The sequence below is a fragment of the Malaclemys terrapin genome, chromosome 11 (assembly GCF_027887155.1).
Source record: "Malaclemys terrapin pileata isolate rMalTer1 chromosome 11, rMalTer1.hap1, whole genome shotgun sequence".
NCBI lineage: Eukaryota > Metazoa > Chordata > Testudines > Emydidae > Malaclemys > Malaclemys terrapin.
The window spans coordinates 60,907,495-60,931,227 of NC_071515.1; the positions used below are offsets into that span (position 1 = coordinate 60,907,495).

The 23,733-nt window shown below is 38.9% G+C and overlaps 1 protein-coding gene across 1 annotated transcript in view; it reads right to left on the reverse strand.

Annotated features, from left to right (window-relative positions):
- The window catches only part of THSD7B (thrombospondin type 1 domain containing 7B), a 509,128-nt gene that overhangs the window by 105,573 nt on the left and 379,822 nt on the right, over positions 1–23,733 (reverse strand). The window contains exon 15 of the mRNA XM_054043281.1: positions 3,911–4,089. Coding sequence (XP_053899256.1) covers positions 3,911–4,089 — 179 coding nt within the window. The remainder of the gene's footprint in view (positions 1–3,910; positions 4,090–23,733) is intronic.

A 23,733-nucleotide genomic window follows, 5' to 3' on the forward strand; every position in this document is an offset into this window, starting at 1 on the left:
CTAAATGTAAGCTAGGAACAGAAAATGTAGATCAGATTTATAGGGACTGTATAGAGCTCACTGCAAACATGTTGACAGGGTTTTTTTGATCAAAATTTTCTGATTCATCAAAATGGAAGCATTCTATGAGGAAACGTCAATTTCAATGAAATTATGATGAAAACCAAGCAGGTTTCCTGCCAACTTGCCTACCCAGCTCCTTAGCAATCCATGTGGTGGGCTTCTAGGAAGCCAGCGTTTCCAGGCTCAAGACTGCTCGGTAGCTTGGGCTCCCATTCCATTCCTCAGATAATTTTGGTATTTTGGAATATCTGAATTAAACCAAATTTTGAAAAGCGAAAAACCTCTGCAAAATGAATTACAATTCTGTGCCCGGCTCTAGGGCTTGATTTTGAAAAGCAATGACTCAAAGGAGGACTTGGTGGATAATCAACTGAACATGAGCACCCAATGTGATGCTGTGGCTAAGACAGTTGTGATCTTTGGATGTATAAACAGGAGAATATTGAACAGAAGTACACGGCATCAGAGAGACCATTACTGCAATATTGCTTATAGTTCGTGTGCCCACACTTCAAAAATGACAGATTGGAAAGAGTTTGGAAAAGGGTTACAAGAATGATCTAATGATTAAAAATGTTTAATCTATATACCTAATATAAAAGAAGGGTTAAGAGTTGTCTTGATCACAGTGAAAGTTTCTACATAGGGAGAAGTTTCAGAGTAACAGAGTAAATTTGTTAGTCTCTAAGGTGCCACAAGTACTCCTGTTCTTCTTTTTACATAGGGAGAAAATTTCTGTGTAGTGGCCTCTTTAATTTAGCAGACAAAGGTATAACAAGAGCCAATGACTGGAAACTGAAGTTTGACAAATCTAGATTAGAACATTGGAGTAACTTTCTTAGGGATGAGATGGCTTCTTCAGATTTTACAGTCATTAAATCAAGATTAGAGGTTAAATCCTGGCTCCATTGAAGTCAATGACTTCAATGGGACCAGGATTTCATCCTTGATGTGTTTCTAAAAGTTATGCTCCAGCTCATCGCAAGTTATTTGACTTGATTCAGGAATTACTGGGTGAAGTTCTACAGCTAGCATTATAAATAAGATCAAACTAAATGATCACAATGGTCCCTTCTGGCCTTAAAATTTGTGAATGTATGAAATCCAAATGGTCTTCCCTACCATCAGTTGGGAAATACAAATCCTATTTTGGGACTAATCATGATCATCACAGATAGAAACCTAACCTCATGCCACCTTACAGGTGTGCCTATTATCCATGTGAAAACTAGAGAATTTGATGCAGTTCTTCTGACATTAGAACCTTTCATTCATAGGCCTATTCCAACGCACAGAGAAGTCAGTGGGAGTCTTTCTAGTGAACCCAAAGGGCTATAGATCACATCTCATATGCCTAGATAAGGAGGCAAAAAAGCTCAACTCCATTTAGATCACGAACAGTCATGTTTCTTGGCAAGGATTATACACCAGTGAATCCTCCAAAGTCAATAATTCTCAACTTTTGACTGTTTCTTTCCTTTAATGCCTTCTAAAAGGGGGTTGAAATTAGATAATCTAATAGGCAAGGACAGGGAAAACTTTATAAAAATATATTTATTTTTAATAGACATCATCTACTGTATCTTTGGGTGGCAAGAGTTCATATCTTTTCATTATGAAAGGAGCTTATTGTCGCAGTATGAGTTACTGTAGGATAACATTTTGCTTCTTTGGTGATCTGCCTGCTCTTTAAGGGAAAGCACTGAGGTATGGATATAATGAACCTTACCTGCATTCTCATATTATATTTCCTGAGAACCTATCACTACTGTTAGACTGCCACCTTTCTTTTTCAATGTATAGAAAGCAATAAAAAGATTTAAAAGGTTGTCTATATCTAGAAGGAGAAAAGGATAAATTGTGAATAACATTAAGCCACTTCGAATCCAGGCTTTCAAAACTGCGGCCACAGTTGCAATTTAAATGAGTGGTTCCTCTAGCTGTGGGACCTGCAGGGTATTAGATAAAGAAAGACCTAAACAAACAACATTATTGCAAAGTTCCATCACATATATGTGTTTTTGTCCCTTTGCCAATTAATTTTGACAGACTGCACCTACTGAGATATGAGAGAAGGAAAAACTTTAAATAATACTTTACCAATTTGATTTAGGGTACAAGTGTGTAAAATCAATCAAAATAGTTATGAAAACACTATTAGTCTTGTTTCCACATATAACATTATTTAGGTAGCTGTTTCTAAAATGTTGACTTTTTTAAGGGTAATAATTCAGTCATGGTATTTTTTCCTATAACGCCATTCTTGGATATTAAACAGATGCAGATTAACAGTACAGGGCATTTCCATTCATTACAGCTTTAAACAATACTGTATTTTAGTAACACTCAGTAATATTTTCAGTGAGGTGAAGATTTGTGTGTGCCTTCCATTCACTTCAATGGGCGCTACTGAATGCAACTTTGGCCCAAAGTGAGGTTACAAAGATGACTTTCAGAGTGAAAAATGAAGACAATGAAATCCTATGAACCTGATTTACAATTAAAATGAATTTAAACTCTAATATTTAAAAGGTAAATCTTGGCCTTACAACGAATGAGTAAATAGCAATTTGCTGGTGCAACATATGTATTTAACTTCTAAGCTCTTTGGGACAGGGACTGTCTTTTTGTTCTGTGTTTGTACAGCAGCCAGCACAATGGGGTCCTGGTCCACAACTGGGGCTCTGAGGGTTCTGCTGTGATACAAATAATAAAATAACAACAACAGCGGCAGTTGGGGCAGAATTCTCAGTCACATGCAAATGGGGATACCCCAGACAAATGGCCTAGGAATGCTATTACAGGGCCTGGATATGGACAGGAGTAATGGATGTGGTTTGTCGCTCTTCTCCACCCACACAGGTGTGTGGTCCATTGTATATGCACTCTGTATAGATCCACCATGCCGCTGCCAGAGACACATCTAACCCCTAGTGCAGAAATGTGCCAGGATGTGCTTCTCCTTGCTCTTTAGAGGGGTACAGCGTGCAAATCGGGATCTGAATTTGTGTTGGATATGATGGGCTCAAGAGTGTGAAATTCCAGGGAATTATGTCAGGTACTGTATTTGACAGTACACAATTATAGTAAACTAAAGGACAGCAAAGGCACCTCTTACAAGAGATTTGTATTAACCTTGCCTTCTTAATTAGATGGCTGCCTCCAGGGGTGAGATAGAGTAAAGGTGAACATTTACAAATACCTGACATGAAAATAAAGGGAGAATTTATAGTGATACTGAATGATTTTGTTGTGGTTCTCTTTGGAAACAAATAAAAAATAAGAGATGTATTACTTATATATTATGATGTCAGCTTTAATAGACAATCTCCTTTCACTGTATTAAATTACCATATTATCTGAAGAAATGTTTTCCTCCTAATTTTCCATCCGAAATAGTTTAGTGTTATACTTACATGCATTAGTGCACATTCCTGAAAATTATCTTGTAATTGTCTCATAGTAACTTTATAGTACCTTTAAAAAATAAATAGTAATAGTTTGCACAACTCTAACCAGTAAGATTTAATTAGCAAAAAAATGTTATCTTTTGAAATACTTAAAAACAATTAAAGAAGACCAATTTTTTAAATGATCAAGTCAGACATGATCAAAAACATTAACTTAAGGCATGGAAGATTTTTTTTAAATCATACTTTGGAGTTTTTCTTCGAAGGATATCAAAATGAAATTTGAGGAGCTACCTCAGTAACTACTTTATAGAAACCATAAACTCTATCCATAAGCTATTTGGTTGAGAACAGTACTTATTTAATGGCTCTTTACACTACACTGATCAAAGCAAACATATTTGATAATATTTTATTGGCTACTTGATACACCTCACCTGATTCTTCAGATCCAGTGTTGGGCATGGACGACCTCCATTGTAAGGCTTTTCTTTAAGCCACTTGGATCGAATTTTCATTCCAGTTCCACAAGAAGAACTACAAGTGGCCCAACTAGACCAGTCACTTAGCTTGCAATCAAATGGACAAGGAATTACACAAGATTCTTCAATGTATCCTAAAACAAAAATTCAGGAAAGACATCTTAGTCAAAGCGATATGATATAAAGTGCATCTTTCTTTTCTTCACAAACTTCTCAGAGTAATGTTTGTAACAGTTTGAGAATCATCTAACTAGAAATACTCTATATTAGGACTAACTAGAAATGTTCTATAGGACAGAAGAAAGTGAGAAGATATTATAAGTGTTACAAATATTGAGGGGAGAATTACAAATAACTTCAGTTAACAATAACAGTTGTTACACTGGTATCAAGAGAAGAATCCGTGTATGGTGAAGATACTTTTCTTGACACTTAATTATGGCAGTATTGGCTAGAGCTAACAGTGGCTAGGATTTATTTTAAAAAATAACAAATCTCATGGAAGACACGATAAACTTGAATAATACTAAGGAGAACATGATAAGAAGAGAGTTCCACTGAAAATAAATAACTATTGGAAGTAACCGCTAGGTGGCAGTTGCGTACCCTATAAGAGCCTGCGCAAAAATAAGTTAACTCTAGGGGACTGCGTGAGCACCCTAGATCTAAACTTACATGGTGTTCTCTGTCTTTGGTGACTGGGATGGAACTAGCTGCCTCCATGTGTTCTTGCTTATTTTACTGCAAATTGTATTTTTCTTCTACTTTTATTCGCCCTTTTTCATGTCTTTAGATGTTATTTTGGTTTAAACATGAGATTTGGTATGGGGGAGGGACCACGATAGAATGGAACTGGCCACAACAATAGATCACTGGCTGCAAGATCAGCCACCATATCAGAAGGTCCACTCGTGATAACCGCAGAGAGTGTAGTGATGGAAATGGTGACACAAACAGCTGAGTGACACCTCTGCTCTATCTCTGAGCCCTTTGATTTCCATACTTTCCCTTTAGTGTTTTCATCCTGCCTCCCCCCTCTGCACATTCTTTGCACTATAAAATACTGGATTTTCTTACTTTACTGATTGTGCTAGAGCTAATTTAATGTGGTCCTATTGGCAGGCATCCTGGGCCAATAACAGAGACCAAGACAGCCAAATGATCATGGAAACAGCTCATTTGTCCATTCAGAGACAAGTCTCTGTACTCTAGGGGGGAAAGGGACTGCCAATTATTGCAGAGGAATGCAAGAGAGTGAGTTTCTTGCACCCTCCCTGTCTTGCCTATATCTGGAACAGCCAGGCACAATTCGGTCTTAAGGAAATATTCATCTCCCAAAATAACTTTATTATAATGTATCAGAAAAACAATCCACTTGATTGTCAAATCTGAATCCTATGAAGCTAGCATGACACCAGCTGAAACACTATCTACACCAGGGGTTGGCAACCTTTCAGAAGGGGTGTGCCGAGTCTTCATTTATTTAAGGTTTCATGTGCCAGTAATACATTTTAATGTTTTTAGAAGGTCTCTTTCTATAAGTCTATAATATATAACTAAACTATTGTTGTATGTAAAGTAAATAAGATTTTTAAAATGTTTGAGAAGCTTCATTTAAAATTAAGAGCCCTTCAGACCAGTGGCCAGGACCCAGGCAGCCACTGAAAATCAGCTTGCGTGCCACCTTCGGCACGTGTGCCATAGGTTGCCTACCCTGATCTACACTGTGAGCCAAAATGTACAAGCCAGAACTAGTATCTGCCATTCTGTAAGTCTGGAGAAGATGGAAATAAACACACAGGTCATCCTTAGGAGGTGCCTTTTAATCACTATCAGTAGCAAGGAACTGCCAGTGACACAGAGCAGCACTAACTCTGTACTGATGTGGGAGAAACAGCCCATATGAGAACACAACAGTATAAACGTAAACTGTCTCTGTTTAAAATGGATTTTATATTGAAGTTGCAAAGCAAACTTTCTGCTTTGAGATGGAAAACAAGTTGTGAACTCTCACACAGTAAAGGCCATGAACACCTTTACCCAGTTAACCAGTCCCTTAGTTTTTGTTTCTGAAAGAACTATGCTGACAGCTGTTATGAGATCTATTTGAATGTATTTTGAGAACTAGAGAAAGGACGTGTGTGAGAACAGTGGGTGAATGATTTATTAGGTAATTAATTATTTTTATGGATTGCTGAAGCCTATAGCAGCTGCTGAGGCCATTTGATATAATTTGGCTATTAATTCCAGAGGTGTAGACAGGACAACTTCCCCAAGACTTGCCTCATGTTTTTTCACTCTTTTGATGTTTTTGAGGCCCATATCATCTGTGGTTACAGCAATAGACAGTTGAAGGAAAGTGCTGGTTAAAGCAGAATTTTCAAAGCTAATCACAGGCTAGAACTTCATGACTTTGAGGAGACTGGACCAGGTTGTCAGGGTGAGATGTGTTTTCTGCCAAATTTGTTCAGGGACCTCTTGTGAGAGAGAACTTGAGGTGGGACAAGCTGAAATCACAGCTATAAAGACCAAAGTGAATGCAGTAGGTTGTATGTTCCTTTGTGTATTCCCCTTTGGAGTCTGATAGCTCCTGGAACTCAGAACTTAGCCTATAGGGGTCCTCCTCCAGGACTATAGCAACCATGGCTCCAGAACCTCCAGATATAATTTCTCAGCCTGCTTAGGGTCTGGGTCAGGGTCAGGGGCAGAATAGACTGGAAACTCCTAGAAAAGCCAATGAGGAGCTTTGGATGGAGTGATTTATAAAGACCCTTTGCTGGGCCAGTGAGGAACCAGGACTGCTCAGTCCTTCAATGGGAGGGAACAGGCTTCCTCAGAGACAAAGGGAATAGTTTTGGTTTCATTTTTGGATTGTTTGAGTTTGTAGCTAGGAGAGGAGCTGCACAGCCTGGGCTCCCACTACCTACACAAAGGGGGACTTCGAGCTATTGTGAGACCTAGCATATGATTGGGGAGTGCCAGTCCTGTGGAGTCTAGTGATACATGGTGGCAGAGAACCAACCCAGTTCCAGCTACCTAGAGCCAGTTGAGACCTCCACATAGTTCCTGAGGGCATCACCTGTGACAGTCTGGTTCTTCCTGAGAGGTCTTTCACTATTCTGTAGAGTTGCTTGAAGGCTCCAATTTGTGCTACTGCTTCTGCAACAGCAGCCTTCTCTTTGAACCCTGGGATTTCTATCTTGCCTGTATCTCTTCTGTATTTCTTTGTCCTTTTTCTCTATATCTTACATCTACCTCTGAAAGTGTTGCCTGTGTCTTGAATTGTTCCTTTTTTGCCTTGAGATCTCTCCTTTCACCAATCGCTGCCCATGGTCCAGATGTAATCCAGTCATCTTTGTTCTGCCCTCTTTGTTGGCCCACTACTTCCTCTGCTAAAGAGACTAGAGTCTTCTTCCAGACTTTCATTAGCCTGGTCCTGTAAAACACTGGAAAGGCTGCTAAATGGCAGTTTGGAATCTGATCTGCTTTTCTTTGTCCTGGAACTGCTCTATTGCTATAATACTCTTTTTGTCTGCCTTTGGGATCTTTTTAAATCTGAGTTGTAATGTTGTAACTAAAAGATAATGATCTGAGCCAACATCCACTTCACTGCCGACTCTGATATCTCTCAAAGGAGATGCCAATCTCTCACATGATCTATCTGGTTGACAGTCACATCTGGTGATCTCCATGGGGGCTTGTGAATCCTCTTGTGCTGGAAGAGACTTAGCAACCTGGATAGGTTCCCTTTGGTTCTCACACTAACCATGTGCTCCTCAGCAGCCCTCTCCTCTTCATTCCTTATGAGGTACCTGACTTTTAAGTTTTCACCTGAACTTACATACTGAGTTTTTATTAATTTCAGATTCTGCCTTCCTCAGAAGGGAGCTTTTCAGAATTAGAATTCTTGTTTCTGCTTTTTGGTCAGCATAAAACTATTATATTATTAATATCACAGTTAATATCATAGGCTAGCACTCTAACCACTGAATCACCCTCTCTTTCCGGGTCAGAAAATGGAAAACAGTTCCAAGAACAGTTTCACAGATTTTTCTTCTTTTTCTAATAAAAATGTTTTTCAGTGGAAATATTCCACTCAGCTCTAGTAGTGTAAAGCCAATGCATACAGCAAATATCGTATTCAAAGGATCTCACCATAGACTTGATTATGCCTGAGTTTTTAACAAGAAGGATGTCCCCATTCAACATCAGGGTGACAGTCACAGCAGTTGAAGGCTAGAGCTAGACTTTCTCCAAAACCCCACTGGATAGACTAAGCCCAGCTCCCCTGAATTGGAGCAGGTGAGCCCAATCCAACTAATTAAAGAGGGCTGGGCTACACCAGGCAGCTGGAGGGAGGAAACACTAAGATAGGCTGAGCCCTGGGAGGGAAATCCACACTGACATGGAGTTAGCTCCTGTGGTGGGTCCCTGGTGCAATGAGCCAGAGTCTCAGGGAAGTAGCCCTGTGGTTGCTGCTCCAGGAAGAGAGTACAGCTGATTGCCAGAGATCTCTGGGAGGGGTGGCCTGAAGCCTGGGGCCAAGGACAGAGTTCAGACTATTTTCTGCATATTTGTTAACCTATGTTAAGAGACTTGTATCTGAAGAAGTGAGGTTCTTACCCACGAAAGCTTATGCTCCCAATATTTCTGTTAGTCTTAAAGGTGCCACAGGACCCTCTGTTGCTCTGTTAAGAGAGTAAACCTCTTTGCTGAGGACTGAGTGTGGCAGCATATGCTTTGGGGCCAGGAGAAGCTTGGCCCTATGATACCATCAATCACTGCTTCTGAATACTCTACATCTGTCACTTCTGAGCTATGCAAGGTGCCCCACGCCAAAGGTTGAACCTGCTGATTCTGCAGTGTTCCAATAATAGTAGTTCGACTTCCTTTCATTGAAATGTCCCTCTTTTTTTTTTTTTTAAACTGGAGGCAGACAATAAGGGTGACAGCTGCAGTAATTTTTCTGCAATTGCTCCTACTGTAACTCTTTGAACGACTATTCCACTTAAAACATACTCTATTTTAGTTTGTTACAGTCTGATCTATAGTTTTATATTGGCTTGTACTAAGCAGCCTTTTCATTTATTATTCCAAAGCCATCTGAATTAGTCGTCGTTTTTCATCATTTGCTATGTGCTACTCTTTCACTTTCTGCGTTAGTGGCGGATTTTGCATGCCCCGTATTCTTATATTATATAAACAATATAGGGGCAAAAAATGGACCCCTGGGATATCTCACTACTATTATTGCACCAACTAAAGAGGCTGCCATTCAAAGCAATTTACAATGAATTATGAAAAGAAAAAAAACGTTGCCAGTGATACATTTTAGTAAATCACATTTTACGCAGAACTGGAGCTCTGTTAAAATGATGTGAAATATCAATTTTATTGGCTGTGTGACAGCCCAGATAATTGATTATCAAAAGAAACAAAAAGTGCTTTGTTTCAAAGTAGGATTAACCAGAAAGGTTATCAATTGATCTGTGGAGGCAAAATGGGCTAAGTCTTTAAACAGTATTTACAAGTGTGAGGTCTAGAGAAAGACCTAAATTCATAACAGAAAGAGCTATCATGGCATTAGAGAGTAGTAAGGAATATGAATATAACAAATAAAACTGAAGAAATCAATGGTATTTCTTTCCAATACAGCTAAATTGGGATCCTTCACTAGACCTCTGAACTGTGAAAACTTTCTAGTGTTGAAAGTCCAACTTATTCTATTTTGCTTTCAGTGATAAACTGATAATCCCTCCCTACAGATACTATATAAATCCTGATGGCTGTACCAGTAGAATAATGCCAAGGCAGAACCAGTTCTCAAGACTGAACAATATTTCACTATCGAAGGAAGCAGAACGACAATTTTCTTTTCCTGCTCTTGTCCTTGCAGACAGTTACTATTTGTTTTGTTAACCACTTAGGGGTTCATATACTGAGGTCCCTATGTTCAGAGATTGCAGTGGATACACATTTCTTTGCAAAAATCTAAATGTGATAAACAGCTATCCTCAGAGGGGCTTAAAAGTATAAAGGCTTGTTTATGGATGTCCCATTATTGGAATTCAGTGAATAAAATATTTCTAGCCAGATGGCTTCCCAAATGTCTTCAGTCCCAAATGAATAAGCCAGCTTTTTCTGGCCTGGCTGACCACTAGACCAGCTTCTCTAGAGTGGGAGAATTGTGGAAGCTAGTTAGTCTGTCTCCCCTGTGGGAGACTTCGGGGGTGGGGGAGTGTTTGGTGGTTCTCCCCTACAGGAGCCAGCCAGCTTGTCTGGTGGAAGACTCAAGCAGCTGGTCTCTGCATCAACCAGCAGGTTGAAGGGAGTCCACTTTGGACATGCATGATAATCCCAGATGTTAGCTACTGACTTCCAGCACTGGCAATTTAGGAAGCAACATACATACACACTATACCAAAAAAAACACCACACACCCCAAAACAAACAAACAAGATATCTATATATTGAATAATATACTAATTTTAATATTTAATTCTATAGTTTACATATAATAAGATTTTCTGAACATTATCAAAAGTTGTATTATTGGCCATAGCAAAATGGGAGTGAAGATAAAAGTCTAATTTCATCTCGGAAGTCATATTGGCCTCTTGCTAATCTTACTATTTTTCCTTTGCACTGGGATAGTTTGTTGTTGAGCCTTTAATATTGGCTCTATATGACATTATTACCACCTAATACAAGTACTGATATTTGCCTGGTGGGTGTTCTGCTAATGTTAAATTTTTTGAACACAATGTTAAACAAAAGTGCCAAAAGCATTCCATGAGGTTGGTTTTAAAGTGATTTGAAAATAAATACCCTTTCTTAAGCAGTTTTTGAAACCGATACACTTATTGAATTGGCTTTCAACTCATTTGTATCCACACATCCACACTAGCCGTATTTCATTATTTCAATTAACAAACTTCTAACAGTTCTATCCTTGTTAGGCAACTCCAAAATGCAATATAGCGGGGGTAGATGAGAATGGGCAGGCTGTGGCCACTAGAGAGAAGAGGACCAGGAGGAATTCCACACAGGTAGAAGTTTCCAATCAATACTAGGTCCTCAGTATGGGAATTGTGGAAGATACTTCTCAAGATCCACCTGATCAAAGGGAATGGAGAGACATATGGGACACACTGATGGCAACTTGACTCAACCTGTAAGAAAAAAATCAAGCCTGTCCACAAAGAGTTCTCCAATCATCCAAGAAAGACATACGATTCTTCTTGGGGATTCAATACTCAGAAGAATTGAAATAGCATTCTTCAAAGGATAAGCAGACAACAGGACAGTGTTCTGCCTTCCTTGAGCCAAAAAAGGAGATGTGACTCACAGATTGATTTCAAAAACCTATCCAACAGGAAACAATCCATTAGTGATGGTTCATCTCGGCACTAAGGACACTGCATCATAGGATATCTCACAGATAATAGATAACTTCAGGAACTCAGAGCGTGCTAAAGAAGAATGCCCAAGCAATCTTCTCCGAGATCCTTCCTGTCCCACAAGAAAAGGAAGACAGAAGGCAGAAGATTCTGGAAGTGATCTGCTAGCTAGATATGTGGTGTAGGCTGGAGGGTTTTCCACCTTCTATGCAGAGACAGAGAGGGCTGTATACTTTGTATACTGTATATTCCACATCTGCAGCAGGGGATCCAAACTTTTCAGGGACTGGTTGGCTGGAGTAGCCAGGAGTCTATTAAACTAATAATAGAAGAGGAGGCTAAAGGAAAAGGAAGATAAGAGTACTCAGCACAAAATTAGGAAGCTGAATACAAAATTGATCAGGGAACCAAAGGACATGAAGAGAAGAAATTCTTTAATTGCCTATACACCAATGCTAGGAACTTGGGTAACAAACAAGAGCAACTGGAATTGTTCATTTATGAGCATAAATTTGATCTTGTTAGTATTACTGAAACCTGCAGGGAATGAGTCACACAACTGGAATTTTAAAATAAATGGTTATAATCTCTCTAGGAAGGATCAAGTGGGCAAAAGAGGAGGGGGGTGACAGTCTAAGTAAAAATGGCATTACCTATTTCTGAGTCACTGATAACTTAAAAGAAAATGATCTTGAATGCTTATTTCTGCTTACCAGATAAAGCACAAAATGGTATATTAGTTGGAATCTGCTATAGACCACCAAATCACACTAGGGAACAGGATGACTGGCTCCTTACTATAATATGTAGAGGAGGGGGAAACTGTATAGTCACAGGGGAGTTCAATCTGAGTGACATATGCTGGAAGTTAGGCTGCCGGTTTAAATCATCCTTGGAATTTCTAAATATTATATCTCAAATTCCCTAACTCAAAAAGTATTGCATCCAACATGGGGAAATTCTATATTAGACCTTGTCTCATAAAAAGAAACCACCTAAAAATTAATGGCAACTTAGGTACACATGATCATTACTTGATCACATATATAATGTGCAATCAGAATAAAGACCAGACCAGTGACATAAAATTGGTGCTTTAAAAGGGCCAGTTTCACAAAGCTAGACAATTATGAGCCAACTCAACTCAGAGAAATAATTTATTCTGAAAAAACGTGAATGATAAACTAATGGTTTAAGGACACTTTTCTCCATGCCCCAAACACCACAATCCTGCAACTGAGAAAAAAGTCTGTATTGGTTAGTAAACTGACCTGGTTTGGAGGAGAAGTGAAGGCAGCTATAAGAAATAAGACAACAACATATAGCATATGGAAGAAAGGAAAGTTGATAGTAATGAATATCAATCAGAAGCTAGGAATTGTAGAAAATTGATAAGGAAAGCAAAAATACACAAGGAGATCTCTATGACCAGGAGATTTAAGGACAGTAAGAAGGAGTTTTTAAAGTATATTAGGAATAAAAAGAATCCTAACATGACATTTGTCCATTGCTAAATGGAAATGGTAGAAATAATAATAATGCAAAAAAGTAGATACATATTTCTGTTATATATTTGGGGAAAAAGGCATGTGATATAGACATATCATATGATAACACTCTTTTCATTCTACTAGTATCTCAGGAGGATGTTAAACAGCACCTACACTAAAATTAGACAGTTTTAAATCAGCAGGTCTGGATGACTTGCATCCAAGAGTTTTAAAATAGCTGGCTGAGGAGCTCGCTGGACTGTTAATGTTGCTTTTAAATAAGTCTTGGAACACCTGGGAAGTTCCAGAAGACTGAACGAAAGCTAATGTTATGCCAATATTTAAAAAGGATAAATGGGATGAACCAGGAAATTACAGGCCTGTCAATCTGACATCAATCCTGGGCAAGATAATGGAGTGATATGAGGCATGATTAATAAAGAATTATAGAAGGGCAATATAATTCATGCCAATCAACATGGATTTATGAAATAGATCCTGTTGGACTAAGTTGATATCTTTTTCTGACGAGATTATAAATTTTGTTGATAAAAGGTAATAGCGCAGTTGTAATATACTTAGACTTCTGTAATGTGTTTGACTTGGTACTGCATGACATTTTGATTAAAAAACTAGAAACACATAAAATTAACACGATACATCTTAAATGGATTAAAAGCTGGCTAACTGATAAGTCTCAAAATGTAATTGTAAACAGGGAATCGTGATCGAATGGGTATCTCTAGTGGGGTCCCATAAGGATTGATTCTTGGCCCTACACTATTTAACATTTTTATTGATGACTGGGGAAAAAACATAAAATCATCAGTGATAAAGCTCACAAATGACACATAGATAACTAAGTAGACAGGTCACTAACACAGAGTGAACTGGATCACTTGGTAAACTGGGTGCAAGTAAACAATATGCCTTTTAATATGGCTTAATGAAAATATATCCATCTAGGAACAAAGAATGTAGGACATACTTACAGGATGGGGGACCCTTTCGTGGGAAGCAGTGACTCTGAAAAAGATTTGGGGATCATGGTGGATAATCAGCTGAACATGAGCTCCCTGTGTGAGTAGGAGTGGAGAGGTTATTTTACTTCTGTATTTTGCACTAATGTGACCCCTGCTGGAATACTGTGTCCAGTTCTGGTGTCACAATTCAAGAAGAATGTTGATAAATTGGAGGGCCTTTTAGAGAAGATTAATAGTGACAGACAAAAGAGGATCAATCTATTTGGTTTAACAAAGAGAAGGGGTGATTTGATTACAGACTATAGGTACAATTCTGTATATCGCTTCAAGGGCCACTGATAACACCACCATTAATTTCCTTTGAACTATGAGGAACAAAATAGCTCAGCTTAAATAAACAAGCAGTTCAGGGGAATCCAAATGGAGGAACTGTTTCTAATTATATAGACTGAATTTAGAAAAAAAAAAACAAAGATCTATTAGTTTTACTCATGTGATTAATATTTACATTAGTTGGTAACGGAATGTGAACATATATGAATTAATACTAATGAAATAAATCTATATGGTTCCACAAATCTAACAGCAATAATTTTATTAACAAGTCCTGATGAAACATGCAACAACACATCAGAGGGCCATCTGTTTCATTAGACCAGTTCAACTCCATTGAATCCATTCGGGATGTGTAACAATCCTCATCACAGGTTTCTGCTCAGGGCCCTCTTCATCAATCACAGACTTCCACCACTAAAGCTAAGAAATTAGCTCCATGAGCTGACAGTAAGAGTAGGCTGTTATCCTTGATGAGAACTAGTGACTAGGGGAAAATGAGATCCAAACTTGTTACTGTTGTACCAGTGTATTTTATAATGCTAAACCAATAGAACAAACAGAATTGGGCTTAGTGTCTTTAAATTGATAACAATGTAAGTTAACTCAAAGGACTCTGTTATGGATGAGATATTACAATTGAATGAATGTTCATAGAATTGGAAGGAACCTCATAAGGTCATCTAATCCAACCCCCTGCTCAAAGCAGGACCAATCCCCAGACAGGCCACTGCTCAAACCACTGAGCTATCCCTCCTGCCCCTCCCTTTTGCAGCATGTAATGATTTAAGGTGTCAGATGCATCATTATTTTGCTATTTTGGAGATTTAAGAGATAATAGAATATTCAAACTTTGTAAATAAATAAATAAATAAATAAATAACACACCAAACCTTTTACAATAAATATTTCACTCGGCTCAAATATTGAATCACATTGACTAATTTACTCTGGCTTTCTTTTCTGAACAAAAAAGGTGTATTCCTTCATTATCTGTAGCACACTGATTATAGATTCTAAATAGACCAGAGAATAAATTAAAAAAAATACATTAAGCTTAACTCATCATAATTATTGAAATTTATCCCAAAGTTGCTTTTATTCTTCAATTTTAGAGCCTTCATAAGCCCTGAAGCAGCAGTTTTCTTGGTGCTGATTTTGCATTATGTTTTTTCTTCCTTAAAAAAAAAAATCAAGCTGACATCCACTATTTGGCTGAAATGTTAATATTAGTAGGTTCTACAATGAATTTTCTCCTTTGATACTGACCTCTGTATTTATTAAGTCAAAAGTATATTTTAAAATAAGAGAAACAAACATACATTTCAACCTGAGGTCTAGGAATTCTGAACTCTTGCTGTGTTGGCCAGGTAACACAGCCCAAACAGAACAGTATGGTACTGTATATCACACAATGACCTGAAACCCTGACACTCTCCAAGAACAAAATGATACAGAAATTATAAAACTTGACACTTCTCTCTGAATGTAACTTTTGAGGACATGGTTAATGATGCTTATCCATACTTAAGGCCAAATTTGCATCGGTGTGTACACAAACACCTGTATGTGTATGAAATTCAGATTAGTCAGGATCCCCACTGAACACCTGTTCCTTAAGAATCTTTTAGGCCATGATCAATGGTGCAAATAAATAGGTCCTAATATTGCAAGTCCACCATGTATGAAACTTCCATGGGTAGGTGTACACATCAATAAAAAATCCTTGGCACCAAGTCTCTGAGCCCAGGTCAATTGACTCAGACTCGCAGGGCTCAGGCTGTGTAGATGTTCAGGCTTGGGCTGGAGCCCGGGCTCTGGGACCCACCCCCTTCATGGGATTTCAGAGCCCAGGCTCCAGTCCAAGCCTGAACATCTACAATGCAATTTTTAGCCCCGCAGCCTCAGCTCCGCAAGCCAAGTCAGCTGACTTGGGCCAGCTGTGGACATAGCACAGTGTAGACATACCCCATGAGTTCAAGGGGAGGCCCATGTATGGCAGCATTGCAGGACTGGAGCCCTGTTTGGTACACCTTAGAAAGGTACTTTTATATGCCATCATAGTAACCATTCTTTCAGTGCATTTATTGTCTATGTTCAAGCACCTGTTATATCATCATACTAAAGGCTCAACTGTGAGCACTGTTGTGCAATCGCATAAAGGAATGGGATGGGGGCTTGTATGAAATCCTTTTGCACGAAGGCACTGGCTACTCCATCACCAGAGCCTGCCCTCCCATCCAGGTGGTCAGGGAGTACATAGAAATGGTCCACACACCGAAGCGGGTGCCAAGGGAAAAGCGATCTGGGCAAGGAATAGGCTGGCACATGTGACCTCTCACTCTGGGAAAGAGGGAACCAGATTATGGCCATGAGTTACAGTCTGATTCCCGATCTGCCCCTTACTCAGGTTGGGTTGTAGGGTCACAATCCAGCCCAGAGGCTTTAAGTAGTCTTCAGAGGAAAACATACTTTCTTTGTTCACCAATCCCTTTCCCCTACCCGTAGAAGATAAAAACGAGGTGAAGTTACAGCAGTCCAGCACTCACAATTTATAACTAATTGTCCATAATGCAAACCAAAACATTCAACTATCGGGGCCAGTTAGGGGAGGGGCTCAGCAGTGTTCCTCAATCTATTTTGCTCAGTGTTCTGTAACTCAGGAAAATCATCTACTCTGCCTGCACACACCTCAAACCTAAGGTACTAGCCTTTCCTTTATGAAGTATGTTCTTTCTGAGAGGAACAGGAAAGCAACACAAAGCAAACTTCAATATATTTGAACTCGTTCCATTTATAAAATGTGTATCAGAAATGCTCTAGGACCATTTACAACGGTACCAAAAACATTATAAAACCAATCTGAGAGAACAGTTATTATTGTTTTTCAGAGTAGCAGCCGTGTTAGTCTGTATCCGCAAAAAGAACAGGAGTACTTGTGGATGTGTATGCATCCGAAGAAGTGGGCTGTAGTCCACGAAAGCTTATGCTCTAATAAATTTGTTAGTCTCTAAGGTGCCACAAGTACTCCTGTTCTTTTTGTTGTTATTATTATTACTAAATATATATAATAACAACGGGACCCTATTCAAGTCTCTACACACTCCCACAATAAATCACAAAAACAAAATTGGATCATCCAGAAAACAGCAAACTCCCCTCCCTCCTATTGAATATTGTTTGACTCAAAAGTCCAATTCCGCTGTAGCTGCATAAATAGATGTGCCTTGCAGCATAGTCTAAAGATCAATAGATTTGGGCTGATGGGATGTTCCAGAGTTGAGGGCCTCTCCCTGAAAGCACTCTAGCACCAAATGGCAATAAAAAAATGCCCCCCACCAGAAAATCACGGAAGGTCAAGAGATTCAGGTTCTGTTGGCATAAGCAGGGGAAGCACATTCCGGATTTCAGGACTCTCCACTAAGAATATCTTGCTGCCATCTTCAAAATGTACTAAGTTAGGCATTGTCAACAAATACCCCAGCTAATTTCAGCTGCCAGGTTATGACCCCAAGATACAGGCAAGTCTCTCTCATTCAGAGAACTCAACCCAGACAATAATTCTATGATTTCAATTTTATGGAAAGGGAAGAGTGGATGTATATTTTGTTATATCCTCATAGTCAATGGGGAAATTACCAATGCAGGATTTTGTACATGGCCACTATTCTGCATATCAGTAAAAATGATGTGAATTGTTGCAAATTTGGCAACAGAAAGTCAATTTAAGAAATTAGATTAATACCCAGCAGATCTAATCAAGGGAGGACATGATAGCACAAAGTTAGATGTTTGTTTCAACTCCCCCATCCAGTTTGTTTAAACTCTTCCGAACACTTGGCTCCTCATTGGAATGACTGGAAAAGCAGAAAATTTTCAGTTGTAGAAAGTAAATGTGTTTGGCTTTTTTTAATTATCTCAGTAAAGGCATTTTGAAAAATAGTTTTTAGGTTGATTGGCTGTGGAGCCATAGAATATTCTCTGGGCAAATATTACAAACAGTTCAATAGAATAAAGGGCTTGGAGGAATTATTGACTGACAAAAAGGGGCTGTAAACAGACTAGGATATGGCCCTTTGTTTTTGAACGAATAATACAAGACAAAGTTGTTAGTAGAGCTAGAAAAGTTTCCTAAATGAAAGGGAATGTTCCAGCTGTGTGTGCTAATATCAGCAAGATATCATTAGCTTATAAAAGATGTCAGCTTTGCAATAAATTATTGTCAAATATGTTATCTAGATCATTGCCCCTCTTACATAAGGCACAGATTTTAAACCAAACACTTATTTCTGAAAATTTAGTTCTCTTCCAATCTGAAAGCTTTTTCACTATTTCCTGGTAGGAGAATTCTGGACACATGGGTCAGAATTAATCTCATTTTACAAGTTTTCAATTTGAAAAAGGATAAAACCTGGCAGATTCCAATTCCTGAATTGCTTGCTCAAACACACATAATAGTGGGCTAACTTTGACTAAATTTATTTGCCTATGTTAAAAAGGATCAATCTGGTGTTCCACAGAGAACAAACACAGAGCTAAGGGTCTGATCTCCCCAGTGGGGAATATAAACTTCTGTTTATCTACCTTCATGTTCAGATGCAGCAATCAGATTGCAAACCTGGTGTGACTATGAGTCGGCATGGGACTTCAGCCTCAGGGTTTGTCTACACGGAGACTTAGGATATGCCTACACTGCTATTAAAAACCTGCAACAGGCCTGTGCCAGCTGACTCGGGCTCAGTCTAAGGGGCTGTTTAACTGCCCAGGCTCTAGGCCCTCACAAGGTGGTAGGGTCCCAGAGCTCAGGCTGCAGCCCAAACCCAAACCTCTACACCGCTATTAAACAGCCCCTTAGCCCAAGCATCTGAGTCAGCTGACATAGGCCAGCCATGGGTGTCTAATTGCAGTGTAGACATACCCAGAATACACAGCAAGCTGGGGTGTAAATCCACAGGACGCTAGTTTTACGCACACTAACTGGCCATGTGGACCCAACTACTATGCAGTAAATGTTTTGTAGTGTGTTTTGTCATACTACAGAAACATTTCAAACAGCAGTAGGACAAAGCACACTATGGAACTTTTAGCAGGGTTCACCTGGCCATTTAGCACACAGCAGGCTAGTGTGCTGTTCATTCATACCCTGCCTTGCCGCACACAGGTCTCCATGCAGACAAGCCCTATAATATACATTAGTCTTTTGTTTTACTACTTAACTTCATTAACAAAGATAAACACGCTGGTGTTTACTGTATCTTTTTATTTTGTTATGGTTAAAAAAATTCATTTTGTTACAGAAGCAGCAGAGGGGGGAAAAAACCCTCATATCTCAGAATCCCTCTCATGTCTGAGCCTCTTCAATACATTTCTCTCTCCATACCAATCCTGTAGGTCATCTCCAGGTTTCTAGAGAATTTTATTTGAACACTTTGGGGATATTTTTACCAACTTAACTGCCTACCTTTAAGAAATATCATCATAACCACTGACAACAGATTCAAAAACCATCTGAGCCAGCACATACCTTTGAGACAAGCATTTCCTGCATTATGGGAAGACAAATACCTCCAAATTCTTGTTCCTGTGACAAGGTAACCCCTACTAGTAGTTAAAATCGATGGCTCTAAATCAATACACTGCCTAAATTCCTCTGTGTCTCATCATCAGTACTGAATGAATAACCAAAGTACATATTTTAATTACCCCCAAACTGTTTTCATATGCCACCAAGGGTGCATCAACATAGGAAAACTTGTAAACATTTTTCAGAACTGCCACAGCTGGCTACCAAAAATTTCATCTACCGTGTGGACTGGGTGGGGGGTATTTACCGCCATGTCCTCTTAACTAATTGAGTTACCAGAGGTCACCTTGTCACACCAGCAAGAATACAAAGGTGTTTGACTCCCCCTAAATACAGGAAAGGTATGTTTTAAAGGCATCTACACAGGTTTCTGATGGGCAGTAGTCCCTTCCATTTTGCTCGGGGGTGAAGGGGGTGATAAAAAACAGGCACTGGGCATACAGTACAACTTACATGGATACTGAAAAACACAAGGCAATTAGATATTTTTCTTGTGTAGACAACACCAGGTGTCTGGGACTGACATATTGAATGTCTTCGTATTTTTTGCTTGGGGATTTTGTGTTTCAGTTTTATGTTGTCTGTGACCTTAAAGAGAACGCAGTATGTTCTGAAGTTCACCAGCCTGCAGATTCAGTTTGAAGGAAGAAGAAACTCAGACAACATAGTGGTAGAAAAAGCAGTTCAGTATAGCAGACACAATTACAACAGTTTAAAACAAACATCCAAAACTAACCATGAGCCCTGAAAGAAACCGGAGAAACCTTCTGAGCTGCAACCCACATGCTCTCCCAGTCTCTCAGGCTACACATGCCCAAAAATGGGGTTAGGAAGAGCTCCCGCACCAGGGGCCTTAAAGGTACAGTACACAAATTCATGACAATGCCTTACTCTAAAATGGTATTTCAGCTGAATTCTAGTATACCATATTAATGGGGACAACACACACTCTAAGGCAGGGTCTTTCTCCTTTAATTCTGAATATATCGTAGAAAGTAGTGTTAATAGAGACCAATACATTTTTTTAAAGTGTCTCACTTTACTTTGGTGGAATGAGGTATGTAAATGCTATGCCATTTCTTAATGAACAGTGCTATTATGGATCATACGACTGAGTGAGTTTCAAAAGGAGACTCTTACCAAAGAATATTTCAGTAGCTTAATGCACAAATCAGCGTACTAGATCACACACTATGTTAAGCTTCTACAAGAATATTCCAAAACTTGATACACCTGTGCTAGGATGAGTAGCTCATTTTTGTGCCAAAATGTCTCTTGTAAAGCAGAAGTTATTTCACATTACCAACAAATACAGAAAATGTAAAAACTGCTGGAAAGGGGCTCAGCCCTTTTGCCTGTTCTTAGGAGCCTTGAAAGTACACTGGCCCATTAAGAGCTTGCTTCTTTTTGTACATATTCACATATACATATACATGCACACACACGCACTTCAAAAATAAGGGGAGAACAGGAAAAAAGACAAAAGAACAACAAATAAAAGAAATGGGCAGGGAGGAAAAGGAAATGGCAGGGAACGGAAAGGAAAGTGACATCTTGTTTTCTTAGCCTTTTGGTTCAGATCCCCCAACCCTCTATGTTGTATCCCTCCTTGGTAGCAAGATTCCAGGAGGTCCATTTTTTCCTCTAGTTTACAGAGAATGTGAGAAGGGGAATCCACTTAGGATGGTGGGGTTTTCCCCAGCAGTCTCACCCCAATCCTCGTGGAACTTAAGGTCCTGCTCATTTGGCAGCTTCCCACAGTTTGCTGATGATGCAGGATAGTCCTTAACCTTTCTTGCAGCCACCCCCTTCTGCCTGGACTGTAGCCTCTTATCCCAACTGATGTTGGTCAATCTATTAGCCTCAGCTGGGTAGGTAGCTACTCTGTCCCTTGACCACTTAGTGGTTGTGGCAGAGTGGGGTTTATACAGCTCATCACAACTGCATATGGCTAACAGCAGAAATGAAGATTACTGATAAGGGCGGGCTCCTCAAAGTAGGTGAATGTTCAAGCATAGGAAAACAAATTTTCAGGCAAGCAAAACAGCATCCATTTTCACAGGCGTGAACATCCGCCAATGTAGAGGGTCATTCTTAGGAATGTAGCAAAAAGTATATAATATCAACAAAGAAGGAAAGCCATGATATTAAGATTTACATTTAGAGAAAAGAAACAACAGCCTCAGCACTGCGCCTGAATGTAGCACTAACAGAGGATGTTGCTCGTGCTGCTACTTCACATATTTTTCATAAGATGCATTATAAGATGTAGATGAGTAGAATGTGCATTCATGTGTATTAATATCTCAGAGGGTGCCTTACCTTGTTTTAAATAAGTTTCTTTGATAGCCAGTTTGACCCACTTAGAAATAAAGGGTTTTGATGTGTTAGAACCTTTGATTCTGTTGCCAAAGAAAAGATACAGAACAGAAGAGCATCTGAATGTTTATGTTCTGCTCAAATGGCATTTGATTATCCTTGTAACAGCCAGGCAATAGAGTATTAGTGTCAAATTCTTTTATGGACGGGTAGATTTTAAACAAAAAGGAAGGAAAATATTTATTATTTATTTTTAATATATATATATTATTTAATATATATATAAAATATATATGATTTATAAATATTTAAAAAAATGAACTTTGAACACAATTTTGAAGGTTGTGTGTAATACGTTGTATTAAAATGGAGGAAAAATTATTTAACAAATATGGCTCCAATTTCACAAATTCAATGGCAGACGTAATTGTAATTAAGCATGCCACTTTGTACTCAAAGAAACAACCAGAAATATCTGAGAGAGGTTGAAAAGGAGGGTCCAGTTGGGATTTCAGAGCTAAATTTAGAGCCTATTTAGCTATTAGATAGACTGATAGTTGAAGGTGACAACAGCTTTGAAGGATCACATCATGTGAGGATATTAGACTAGAACAGATTATTCTTGTACCTAAATATGGAGTTTCAGTACATGTCGTCCAAATTGAACCAGACAAACCAAATGGCAGAAAATGGCCCCAAAGTTACAAAAGGTGAATCCTTAGTTACATCCTTTCCCCTAGGAATGTCTTTTGGCTGAAAGGTTTCTTTTCCCCTGACAAATACATATAGTTCTGTATATTTTGGTGTAAGCTGCTAGTGATAGTGTGTATATATAATGCTTTTAATTTATATATATATATATATATATATATATATATATATATATCGCACACACACATCCCTACTAATATACATGATAAAATCAAAAAATAGTAGCAGGAACACTGCAATATGTAATTAAACAGAAATACATAGCATATATCCAACTCAAGACGAGAGAAAGTTCAACTTGAACATGATGGAAAGTTGGTCTGAAATAGCATGACTGAGTTCGACCTTTAATGCACACTGCAAAGACCAGCTATTTTCTTCTCCTTTCAGGGAAGGAGAGATATGTTGAGGGCTAGTACATCTGGGTGGACATTTGGGGCAAAGTACTTCTTGGGGCTCATTGTTGGGTTTCGTTGGTTATTTTCTGGTTTATGGGGGGAGCAGAGACAGAGTTTCATTTTTGTTTGTATGATTCCATTTGTAATATGTTTGAAAACCACTTAGAACCTTGAGTACACATTTCTTTCTTGTCCCATCATTATACATTGCAAGAAAAATAAATTATATTTTCCCAATTGTGTACCAATTTGGACAGCTGGTGTGCTCTGGGGAGTATAAGGAATAAGGCTGCTTCCCTGCTCCCCCATGAGAGAGCACAGGGTACTCCAAATTGGGCGGAGAGGTGACAGACACTAGTCATCTGAAGAGGAGCAAACTGCTGGGCTCAGTGCATATCTGCTCAAGAGCTCCAGAGGACACACTGCATTTGTGAGGCCAAATGTCTCCCTGTGGTGGCAGCTCTGCACTGTCCCTTACTATGGCAAGATCTTTTTGATTGTCCATTTTGAATCAGATTCCTTCATTTGTTAAGGCCTCTGACACCACATAAGCAGCATAG